This window comes from Vespula vulgaris, chromosome 15 (assembly GCF_905475345.1).
Source record: "Vespula vulgaris chromosome 15, iyVesVulg1.1, whole genome shotgun sequence".
Taxonomy (NCBI): domain Eukaryota; kingdom Metazoa; phylum Arthropoda; class Insecta; order Hymenoptera; family Vespidae; genus Vespula; species Vespula vulgaris.
This window is the reverse complement of record NC_066600.1, coordinates 384,169-396,498: the sequence shown is the minus strand read 5'-3', so window position 1 is coordinate 396,498 and position 12,330 is coordinate 384,169. Positions and strand designations below refer to the sequence as shown.

The 12,330-nt window shown below is 35.8% G+C and overlaps 2 protein-coding genes across 5 annotated transcripts in view; one reads left to right on the top strand and one right to left on the bottom strand.

Moving 5' to 3' along the window:
• Nucleotides 1–9,587, top strand: part of LOC127069520 (uncharacterized) — a 45,028-nt gene extending 35,441 nt beyond the window's left edge. For 3 of the 4 annotated variants that reach the window (XM_051006626.1, XM_051006624.1, XM_051006625.1), the window contains 6 exons: nucleotides 2,461–2,573; nucleotides 2,682–2,830; nucleotides 3,034–3,217; nucleotides 3,325–3,617; nucleotides 3,731–3,878; nucleotides 7,426–9,587. In XM_051006626.1, coding sequence (XP_050862583.1) covers nucleotides 2,461–2,573; nucleotides 2,682–2,830; nucleotides 3,034–3,217; nucleotides 3,325–3,617; nucleotides 3,731–3,878; nucleotides 7,426–8,757 — 2,219 coding nt within the window. In that variant the 3' untranslated portion in view covers nucleotides 8,758–9,587. Of the gene's footprint in view, nucleotides 1–776; nucleotides 1,489–2,460; nucleotides 2,574–2,681; nucleotides 2,831–3,033; nucleotides 3,218–3,324; nucleotides 3,618–3,730; nucleotides 3,879–7,425 lie in introns of those variants that run through there. The other variant, XM_051006623.1, reaches the window with a different exon arrangement.
• A 124-nt stretch (nucleotides 9,588–9,711) lies between these two features.
• On the bottom strand, nucleotides 9,712–12,270 carry LOC127069521 (uncharacterized). The gene is made up of 6 exons (XM_051006628.1): nucleotides 12,147–12,270; nucleotides 11,380–11,789; nucleotides 11,036–11,259; nucleotides 10,874–10,929; nucleotides 10,358–10,783; nucleotides 9,712–10,255 (listed from the first exon to the last, which is right to left on the bottom strand). The coding sequence occupies exons 1-6, from the start codon at nucleotides 12,218–12,220 to the stop codon at nucleotides 10,174–10,176; spliced, it is 1,272 nt and encodes a 423-aa protein (XP_050862585.1). The 5' UTR covers nucleotides 12,221–12,270; the 3' UTR covers nucleotides 9,712–10,173.
• Nucleotides 12,271–12,330: the final 60 nt, after the last annotated feature.

Genomic DNA, 12,330 nt, shown 5'->3' with positions numbered 1-12,330 from the left:
ATCGTTTAACGCGACGGTCGATTATATCTTCAAAAGGAAAAAATAAGTATATGCCTAATATTAAGTATCGTCATTACCCATAGATCTAAATAAATATCCCATAAGATTGGTTTTTTTCCAATCGGCCGTTAAAATTTTTACAACGAAAGTACGTAATACCCGGGGTAAAAGTTCGTTCGCGATAAATAGCTAAGATTAGATAACGATGGCATTGACGATTCCGAAAGAAACCTATCTCCTAGCTCGCGCACACAAAATTACGGGATTAAGGGAAGAACTTTGGAAGGATGAGAGAGTCCAATAACAAAGAAGAAAAACAAAACTACTATCTCCCATGAGTATTATGATCGACGTGATAGCAACTGATCGTTACAATTTCCAAAGAACATTCGTATATAGAGTAAAATTTCACCCCATAACAGGGCTATGATTACAAAAGCAATGACATTAAAAATATTTTTACGTCCGATCCAGACACTCCCAGAAACTCGATACGGTGAAGATAAAAGAGAATTCTTTCCTATAAAATAATACTGAAACAATTCACGAACGTAGTTCCGATGACGATGACGATGACGACGATGATGAACAAAAAGAAGAAGAAGAAGAAGAAGAAGAAGAAAAGAGAAAGAGAGAAAGAAAAGTTGTAGCGAAGCGAGAGTGGCAGAGTATTCGGGCGGGGGAGGGGAGGGAAGGGAAGGAAAAGGAAGGGACGAAGAGGAGAAAGGTGGTGCATCGTGGACACGAGGAAAAGGGAAAGACTCAAGTAGGAGAAGAAGAAGAAGAAGAAGAAACGCTGGAAAGAGGGAGAAAGGGAAGAAGGAAGGAGTAGCGAGTTAAGAGAGAGGGGTTCGGGGGAGGCGAAGGTTGGAGAAGAGGTTGGAGGTGCGTGAACGGAACGTTTCAGTCGTACAAGATACTCTCTTACCTGGCGATTCACAGAAGAGCGGCTGCCTTCGTTGGAACCGGTCGTGCGCTGCTGTGCTGGTCGATAACCTGAAATAAGAGGCGCGCGCGCGCGCGCTCACGCTTACGAGTTCTCCTTTAAATCCATATTTTGTATTTATTTATTCATTTATTTATTTTCGGCGATTGTTCCTTCTTGTTTTCTCCCCCTTCTCTTGGTGTTTTTCTTCGTCACCGCCCTCCTCCCTCTCTCCCTCCCTACCTCCCCCTAACAACACGAAAAGTATGAAAGTTTATATCGTACGGCGACCTTAATCGAATCAAATCGCTCGTAATCAATCTGTGTTTCTTCGTGATAAAATTGTGCGACTGAAATTCGGACTCTTTCTTGATCGATACTATTATCTCTTTCTATCTTGTTCTTGTTATTGGATAAAAAGGAGAAAGAGTGAGAAAAATAAAAGTCGAGCGTTAACATGAGCGGACCCAGTGTGGACGTTGTTTGGGATCCCCAAACGCAAATGAATTCTTTGGATTGTTGGGATTATTCCATCGAACTGGCGTGTCTTCAAGGGCCGGAAGGTATACATACAAAGATCGAATGTTCCAAGCGAATCGTTAGCGAATAAAATAAGGAAATTTTTTAGAGAGAGAGAGGGAGAGGGAGAGGAAGAAGATGAAATATTTCGACGAAAGCTTATGGTCTCGTTCTCTTTTTTTCCTCTTTGGTGTCTCGTCTCTTCGCGATGCTTACGTTCGAGAGAGAGAGAGAGAGAGAGAGAGAAAACCCTGTGAGCCTGTTAACGAGGGAACGATGTCAATGCTCGTGCAGACGAGAAAGGGCTTCGTTTAGTCAAACGGAGATTACGAAATTCTTGGACGAGAGAAACAAGCGTTTCTTTATCTTTTTCTTTTCTTCTCTTGAAACTTTGCTTTCGCATAGTATCGCTTTTTCTTTTTCTTTTGTTTTCCAATCTTTTTGCTATCGTTTTGATAAATATGCATCGGTAAGAGATACGTAGGTATATCGTCGATCTTTGGGTCCCAGTAAATAGCAAATCGATCTCGATAACGCTCGTATATTTATAACACGAAATTAATCTTACGATCGTTAAAAACATTTCCAACGATTTCCGATCTCCGTTCTCTTCTTGGTAAAAATATATACACGGAGTTGCTTCGATAGAGGATCGTTTCGTTTTACGAGGAAAGAAAAAATCTTTGGACTTAAGAGTTCAAACGTTTGAGACTTTGTTTTATGTATGTACATACATTTCCGTTTCCCTCGCAAGGTCATTGTTTCTCTTTCTTCCTTTCTTCTTTCTATCTTTCTCTTTTTTTTTTCTTTCTTTTTTTCTCTTTCGAATGCATCTTTTCCCAAGCGCGCTTCGTATGTTATCAGTGTATTAATTATTATAATATTCGCAAACAAAACAGGATGTCTATAACGATGTAAAAAGGAATAAAATAATAGCGCGTTCGTACGCTTGTTGATCTACTATAAACGAAGACCAAAGTACACACGTTTACCCGTATACTTATTCTTTTTTTCAGATCTTCAGTTAGCAGCGGAACTCGGCAAGACTCTGTTGGAACGGAATAAGGAACTCGAGAATATAATCAAAATTCATCAGTCCACGATCGAAGAACAAGCGCAAGAGATAGAAGTGAGTTTCCTCGAAGATCTTTCTTCTTTCTTCGCTTATTCCTTTTTTACGTATATGATGCATAGACGTATGATCGAATTAATTATTGCGTAATTAATCATTGTACAGTATATGAAGAAGCAAACTGCCGCATTGAGGGAAGTCAATGATTCGCGTCTTAAGATTTACGAACAATTAGAAGTCAGTATACAAGATTTGGAGCGTGCCAATCATCGTCTGGTCGTCGAGAATACTGGCGATAAAAAGCTGATAAAAAAGTACGTTTATGTTTACGTGTTCTCCATTGTGCGCCTCACGTCGTCACACATTATCACGTTTCGTCTTAAAAACTTTTACGACAACGACGCTTCGTTTTACTTATGCGTATAGTAAATGTAGCGATTAGAAAACTATGCTCGATACTTTTATAATAATATTAACGATAATAACGAATAAGTTTTGAATCGCATTTGTTTTCTAGCCAATGCTTGACCATCGAAAATCTCGAGACACGATGCGAGGAGATGCAGAAGAAAATCGACGATCTTACATCACAGAGAGAAGTATTGCTTCGTCAGCAAACAGCGAATCAAAATCCTACCGTCGTTCAAGTGCAATCGGTTTCTTGGAAGGCAGCGGTAACGCCTGGTGGCAGCATACGACAGGTATAAATTCGTTTTAACGAAGAAATTCTTTCGAATTGATTATTATGCGATACTTACAAATTTCGTCACACGTTTGCATAACGTACGGAACTGTAATATTTTGACAGAGCGCTGCCCCGAGTTCACCGAGCGTTTTTCAAGAAACCGGTAACGATTCTAACTTACAACAAATTGTAACGTCAGCCTCGAGCGAAGAAGAACTGACGGATCTATTGATTCAATTACAAGAGGCTCGTAGTCAAAGAGCTAGAGAGCAAAAAAAAGTTGCTGAGCTTGGTCAACAATTGACAACATTGTTACAAGAAAACAGTACTTTGGAAGAACAATTGACTTTTTGGCGTAGCAAAGCACAGGACGTGAAGAATTTGCAAGATGAAATAAATACCCTCGAGGAAGTTAGGTGCGTTCTCTCGTCTTTAAAGTTACCTACGCGATTGGACATTCTTTTCATTGATACGAATTTTTATTCATTTTAACCTATTAAATGGGTTGATACATCGAATCGATTTTCAGACGGGGCCAATTATGCGGACGTTGTCTTCGTGGAATGGACACCAGAAATCATGATGAATTATCCGTTCTGGACGGAGAGGAATACGATGACATTAGTATAGCAGGTTCGCTCATTAACGAACAAATTGATCCTGAGCCAGTTGTACAGGTAAACGTTAGATTTCCTTTAGTATTTGCAAGTCACATTCGTTTTCGCTCCGTGTAAGCATGAATGTATTTGTTTCATTAATTCGAAGTTTAGGACGATGCTCGGTATACGCTCATACTCGCTTTTTTTTTTATCGTTACGTTACCTTCATCCATTGAAACATAGAAATTGCATTTTAAACGTTCCGCGTAGAGCAAGAAGAATTCTTTAGTACGCGAAATATCGAAGCGAATATTTTTTTATCTCCTATACGTATACGTTTCTTTTTTTATACTCATTTTCATTTTATGAATACATGCCTTCACTTCCTTATTCCTCGGGAAGATTATTATTACAATAATCTCGATCGTTACGTTTGACGGATAGTAACACGCCTGTGTTAATTGCAATTTCTAACTCGTTTCGTTCTATTTCTTTTTCTTTTTTTTTTTTTTTCACAACGATCGACTTGATCACGAAATCGTCGTGCGTTATCGTTGTATAAGCGATTGGAGAAGGTCAATCGATCTCAGCCGGACAAAATATATATACATATCTATTATGTATTTTATTTTTTTTAGATGCATCTCTCTCTTTCTCTCTCTCTCTCTCCCCTCTCTCTCTCTCTTTTCATGCTCGTATTCTATGCTTAAATTAAGTAATATTCACTTTTATTTGCTTTAGGAATCGATCCCAACAAAGTTAACGAAAAGCGGCGCGAAAAAAGAACGTAAAGAATTTGTTTGCCTGTTGTGGAGGATTTTCACTTATATATGGAACGCACCGTCACTGATGCATATCGTTTACGACACGATAACTTACATCAAAGACGAATGCGTCATACCGTTGCTACTGAAACCATTTCGGATACCATTGTTTATATTAAGAAAATTATTACCGTTATATATTCGGAGAAAAATTATTTAGGGGCATAGTTTTCAACACATTTCGGGGAATATCAAATTAAACAAAGGAAACAGTAGTTTTTCTAGATTTTTTATTTCAAATTTTATTTCAATTTTTGTTTGTTGGTTCGTTTGCTTTTTCTTTTTTTTTTTTATTATCATTATTATCCAAATCGATTGATAATGATTGTTTGGTATAAAGTGACCAGATGTATTAATTGCAATTGAAATTAATGACACGTGCAAATAAAAATAAAGAGGGAACATTGCTCGACATATTCGCGGATATCATCGCTCGATATATCGAGGATATCATTTTTTTAGTTCGTTTCAAAATGTTTTTCATACGTTTTTCGAATACTGCATAAATATTACAGTTATTTTCATAAGAAGACATTTTAATTATAAAATAACAGTTTCAATCTCAGTAAAAAAAAAAAAATTGATTATGTATATCAATTTAAAAAAGAACTATATGTAATCGCATCAATTTCCAGGACAGTTTTTAACTTTAAAGGTAAAGCAACTCAAATCCGGCACATCTGGTCGCTTTAATTATTTAAGATATAACGATATATAGAAAATCGGGGTATATAGTTTATTTTCTTCGTTATTTTTTCGTAATTTCTCGTTAATTTCTTGAAAAGAAAAAAATTAGACACAAAAAAGAAAAACAACAATGAAATAATCCATAGGAAGTCGTATTATTTTTTTGCTTATCGTATCCATTTAACTCGATTTTCACACACACACAAATACACGCGCAAAGTATAATTATTCATTCTTTATAAATCATTGATAGAGAGGAAGCTTTAAAACGTTCAATCTAATTGTTACGTTTTACGGCGTTACATCAAAACATTTTCGCGCTTTTTATATTGGTTGCAAATGTAGTAGCATGCCTGCGTTTTCTGCTTAGAAACATTATTTCTTTCTTGTTTTCTTTTTTAATTTTGTATTTTTGTCATCATCGTATCTACATAATCGTGCGATTAGATCATTGAAAAAGATTTAATTTTCTATGGATTTTCTTTTGCCTTCTTTCGTGTTTAAATTAATATGGAAGAAAGCATAATTAAATATATAATATATAATATTATAGAATGTATATATTATAAAATTCAATAATATTATATATACCAATATATTTTAATATTGTATATATAATATTCTTACTAATACGTACAAATTCTATATAAAATTATATATTATATATATGTATTAAACATGACATAAATAATGAGATTACGTTGAAATTACGAGGAAAGATCTCTTGTTCCGTTCACTCTTCGTTTTTAGCTTTCGATGGTACAAATTTTAGTTGATCTTGACTAAAGCGTTTCTTCTTCTTCCTTTTATTTTTCTTTCTCTTTGATAGAATTTAAACGCTACTGTTATCTCGTAATTACATTTCCAAATGGAGATGTAATTAAAAATCTATTTAGGATTATATTTTGACACACGTAAACGAGTAAACGATATATCAAAGCTAGGGATTAAATAGGCTGACGAATTATAATTAAGGACTTGCGTTTTAAGTCAGCACCGGAAGCATAGTTACGAATTTAATTAATATATATATATATATATATATATATATATATATTTCTTTTTCATTTTTAGACTAGCTTTCGTTGCATTGAAATACGACATAGAGGAAAAAATATCGAGTGAAAGATAAAATTTGTTATGTAAATAAGTAATAAATAGTTTTTTACGAAGTTCTAGATAGGTAGGTTAAATCAGTCATCTTGTTTTTTATTCTTTTTTTTTTATTTTTTTTTTTTTATTACTTTGACATAATTTTCTATCTTATTTCCAAAGAAAACGAAAAGACTGCATCATTTTATAAATGATTAACAAATTAGTTTTAATTAATTAAGCTGTAATATAATCTTTCGCGTTGACTATTTCGGATAATGATAATAATGAATTATTAGCGCGTGCACAATTGAAAAATAATTATTGACATTTTGAATGCTGCTTTAGTTAATTCTAAATACAATAAGTACTTTTTTGTTCATATTTCGCTTTGTCACGTACTTTATAATTTTGTTCGTAATCGTTTCGAGCATGATTTTAATGTAATAATAATTTAGTAGTACGTCTAGTCGACTTCGTGTGTTAAGAAAAAAGAAAAAAAAAAAAAAGAGAAGAAAAGGAAAAACATGTCTTGTACAATGTATAAGTGTGCCAGATTTATATGATCTTAAATAAAATATATATTTTTGGAACAGATGCCATTGTATTTTTTTAACATCCTATAAATCTGGCGGTTTCCTAGACCTTTCCAATCGTTCATCCGTTGAAAATAATTCTTCCTTTCTTTTTTTTTTTTTCTTTTTTTCCTTCGAGCGAGAAGAAAAAAAGACTCGTATAAAACGTGCAAATAAAAAAAAAGAATATATATATATATATATAAATCAACTTCGTATAACACGAAAAAATATTATCGGTTGCCTTCGGGATTAAAATATGATAAAGTATGCAAGAGAACATACATGTACGCATTAGCAAGAGGAAAATAATTGTTTTTATTATAATTTTTTTTTTAGCTGTTAGAAAAGAAATTGTTTCCAACATTTTTCGACTTTCTTTTTTTTATTGAAAAAAATTTGTTTGTAATCATTTCACGCGTACATACGAAACACTTATTTTCGCAGGAAACTTGCAGCAACAAGACAGGGGCGACGAGCGAGGTAAATAGCAACCCGTACAGAGAATTGGTCGAAAAGTATCAGGCGTTATTGGAAGTCCAGAGATTATCGGCACCTCGTAGGAAGAACAGCATTCCAACGATCGGTGGTTGCATGTCGCTTCAAGAGGAACTCGAGATGTCAGGGGAGTACAATTGTTTCCAGAATCCATCGGTGGAGAACGAATTGCAACAGGAGGGTGGAATAAAGTCTGGAATGATCGGTAACAATGTCGGTGGCGGTAGACGCGGTAAAGGAGACAATATCGGGAAGAAAGCGTTTTCCGCAACACCGACAGACTTTTCCGAGGCGGAAACATCGTCTTCCGGTTTCTCGGACGAAACGAGTAACAAGGCAACGCAGACGGACGGTAGACCCGGTTCGTTCCTCTGCTCGATCGCCGATGGCGAGGATTGCAAGTTTAGCATTTACGATGACAACAGTCCGTTCGAGAGTAGGTTTAGAAAGACCCCGGAATATAGACAAATTTTCAGCGAGATCTTTCGTGTGCTGAAACGAGCTGCCGAGGCAAAGGACGAAGGTGAAAAGTTACCTTTGTTGGACGATCAAACGAATAGCAGTAGCAACGTTACTAGCAATGGCAACGACAGTAGTCGTTCAGAAAATCATAATGGAATTAGGAATCTCGGGCAAGACGACGTACCGAGCGAGACGACGGATGACAATCAGAGCGTCATGTCGTCGGTCATTTCCTCGGTCGTCTCGGAGCCACCTTATAAGATGCAAACGCCAGTATCGTCGAAGGAATCTACGAAGAAGGAGTCTAACGATAAATCTCAGTCGGACGTTGGGAAGACCGAGAATAATAGGGCGGCGACCAAGCTCGATTTCGTTTCCATAAACGTGCACGTTAAAAAGAACAGGTCGTCCGCGAAAAAGAACGCCGCGAAGAAGTTGGCATTCAACGAACGTCCGAAGACACCGAACATCGTGCCAACTACGAATCCTACCTTCGTTCAAGCGAAATCCAACAGCGGCGGTGGTAGACGAAGGTTCAGAGCTTTGACCCCGGTCGAACAGCAGGACGGTAGCAACGTTTGGAACAATGGCTCTCAATATAATCAGTCGAAAACGAGAGAATCGCCGAGCACGGTTAGAAAGTCGCAGACCTTCGTAAATCGTAACGCGACCGAGCAAAATAGTCATTCCTTCGAGTATAGCGAATATAAACCTAGCACAGCCTCCGAGGAAGTTGCTAAATTGAAACGTCTCGAATTGTCTTATGCCGAGGTTCTTAGAATGCCAAACAAGTCCAAAGCGAATCATCATAGAAGTTAAATTATTCTAACTCGCCAAAACGCAAAGGGAAAACAAAGAGAGAAAAAAGAAGACGAAACAACAAACGGTTTAAGAAAGAGATTTCTTTTTCTATGTAAAACCCAAGTGAGATTATGTTCAAAGGTTCGTTAGGTTTAGAATAAAGGAGCGTATTAAAGGAAGAACTAACTAACTTATTTCGTATTTGTGTGATGGTACAGTATTGAAGAAAACTCTTTTAAATTATAGCTACATTTTGTATATATACATTTCGATCGATTAAGTAATAATAACTGTGTCGTATTAGAGAGAACAGCGGTTCGTATTAATTTTTAAGTATCTTTTGTATCTATATCGCCTATTTTCATAAAGTTCGTTTTTACGAGATTTTACGAGATCCCGGCACACTTTAAGTAATTTTTATCGAATGAACGTTCCATTGGCCCGGGCCGCGAGATGATGAGAAGGGAAGGAGGGAAAAAAAAATTTAAGAAAAAAAACCAAAAAAAAAAGAAAGAAAGAAAGAAGTGACATTTACGCTCGAATTCTGTTCCATTTCAAGAATTAACCCCGTCTCAAAATGCAGAAGTGCTAAAACGACTAACGTGCCATTTGTTACATCAAATTGTAATCGTAAAAGTACTACAATATTTCGACGAGTTTTTAGACGTGCGAGATTACCCATGAGAGTCTCTCGTGCATGAGAGGACTCGCATGTACGTACGATATGTTTAGCTTTTATATTTAAATAATAAACGGTCTACGATATTACGAGATCATCATCAACAAACCATCTTCGTCGTCATCGTCTTGTAAGAATCTAATAAATTCTTTGTCGATGCAATCCCACATTCGTCGCCTTTGCATTTTATGTACAAAAACCTCTACGACGTATTTGATAAGAGTGGTGTCGTGTTATTTTTTATTTGAATTAAAGGAAAAAAAAAAAAAAGAAAGAAAGAAAGAAAGACAAGATTATACATACATACATACATACGTTTTATTATTTTATTTCTTCTTTTTATCATACAACGAAATAGGGCATAATAATGATTTTGGATTACCAAACACAATTCCAATTTTAATTTTTTATATACTATTTTATAAGAAACCGTGATTCGCGTGAGAAAGATTACAACTGATGAATAATGAATTACGAAACGATGGAATTCTTATTTCTCCAGTAAATTTGCTCACGATATCGAGTTTTATTTTGATTTAATTTAACGCATAAAAAAATTCAGGCAACACACACGTAGTTTTAACTTCTATCCTCGTTAGTTCTTTTTCCTTGCGTCATCTTTTTATTTCTCTTTTCTTTTATTATTTTTTTTTCTCTTTTTTCTTTTCTTTTTTTTTTTTTACTAATATTATGCATCGCCGTTGCATTATAATTAAAATTTTTATATGAATTCCTCACGTACAAATCCGATACATTTAATTAGGATCGTCGAATAATGCACGATGAACGGCTCCTAAACTTGGTTGTACGTAACTCGAACTAACGCTTCTTCTTGAACTGGAAGAAAATGCAAAATGATAGATAATTTTCATTATTTATTCATTTATTTTTTAACGAGCGCGCGAGAGATTTCATACGCAGAGCTACAAGTACACTTACTCTGAAATTGATCTGACGGCCGGACCAGTTGGATTATTTTTTGGTCTTGGATTAACGAGTAAACATTTCATCGGATGGCCGTCCAATTGTCTATTGTGATAAGTTTCCACCGCTTTAGTAGCATCCTTTAATGTTTTGTATATAACTTCCGCAGTTCCTGGACGTACTAGTCTAGAAATAAGTAATTCTCCAACATCCTCGAACAATTCTTTGATATCCTCTTGAGTGACATTCGCTTGCAAGTTGGATACTACGATTCTGTATCCGGTCGACTGACTCGACGAACTCGAACTAGTTTTTGGTCGAGACAAATGATCCAATCTTGATTTACTTGGAATTGAATCAAGACGTGATTTTACTCCTATATCTCTTTGACTTCTAGGTTCGTAATACTTGGAATCGATTGAATCTTCGGCTAAAATAGTCCTGTGATGAAATGGGAAAAAAGTGTTAGAAAAAGAGAAACAAAAAAGAACGATTTCATAATCATGATTTCGATCGTTTTCGAATAATTACCGTGATTTTGTACCAAAGGACCAGTCTTCCTTGTAAGGTGGAGATACAGTCTTTGTCTAATGATATAAAGGGAGTATTATTTCGCTATACTCGAGAGATTTAAAACATTTATGACGTACGATCGGTAATCGATTTCTTTAATATTTCGCTTTTTTTACTTACCATAAAAGGATGTGTCATAATTTTATAATCTCTCACTCTTTCTCTTTCTCTCTCAATATCAGATTTACGAGACGGTACGATCCTCGTCACGTTATTACCCGTTGGTTTTATCCATGTGTATGGAGACGAAGGTTTAATACTGAACACTGGAGGCGGTGGTGGAGGCGTTGGAGCATAATCATTGTTGACGGTTCGTCTTAAAGGCATGATATCTACCGCGTAATCTATAAAGAAGTAGCGTGCGAAATGAATAGCGTTTCATATTTGTGATTCAAAATTCAGAGGCATATATATACATACGTATAAATATATATAGCATACACTACGTTATAAAAACTTCATACCGTCGTTATAATCAATCGGCATCTCGCCAGAATAGTGAGATTCCGTTAAAGAGGGAGGTCTGTAACCTATCGTTCTAGATGGTGGTGGCATATAATTATTCGGTGGCATTACATGCGGCATCATAGGTGGAATCTTATTAGTCGACAAGGAAAGTCTGCCGTTTCTACCAGTTTTCCGCGATATTCCAGGAACTTGAGTTTCTATCCTTTTCAAATGCGAGGCTCGTATCTTATCTAATTTCAATCTCGCGTCGCTCTGTTTAGCGATCTCTGCTAGCTTGTCTCTAGCATCGGTAAGTTTCTCACGATTTTTTTGTATTATCTTGAAACGTGCATCCGTAAGCGCATGGGCTCCACGACCTCTCACGGAACCGTTAGCTCTTGACCCTCTGTTGAAGCCACGACGGGCCCTGTAAGTAATAAATTAAATAAATAAAAACAAATGTTGTTCGACGCAACTTTGTTGTAATAAAAATTCAAATAATTTAATTGAACATAAAATATCTTCAAAAAAGTACATCATATGTTGTTAGAAAAGTGATTGCTTTTTTTATTTCCAGAATAGTATAAGTTTTCGATTATGCGTATAACGTCGTAAAACGTTTTATAATCAATGAGAATTTAAAAATGATATCATACTGATGGAAGACAGAAGAATTTTTTTTTCTTCCAAGATATCGTACATCTCTTTAAGGTTAGAGGCAAACCGATTATTAAAATAGTACGAAAAAGAAAGTTTAATAAACGATCTTCGAAAAATCCGTTACCCTGTTCTGTTTCTCATGCCTGAAGGTTTAGTTTTTTTAATTATGTCATCTAAACTTAAGCCCATGTCAGCCATACCGCAACAACTGCACTGTACAGATTCAATTGGATCACGAAGCCGGGATTTTATTGATGCGCATACACAAGACGAATTGTGACCCAGTCCGCAAAATTTCATTGCGTACG

Bases quoted from the DNA above. Each gene is read 5' to 3' on its own strand.
- LOC127069521 (XM_051006628.1), bottom strand. From the start codon at position 12,220: ATGGCTGACATGGGCTTAAGTTTAGATGACATAATTAAAAAAACTAAA. The intron at 11,260-11,379 runs GTATGAAGTTTT...ACTTCTTTATAG, and splicing joins GCCGATTGATTATAACGACG to ATTACGCGGTAGATATCATG. The intron at 10,784-10,873 runs GTAATTATTCGA...ATTTCATCACAG, and splicing joins TCCTTTGGTACAAAATCACG to GACTATTTTAGCCGAAGATT.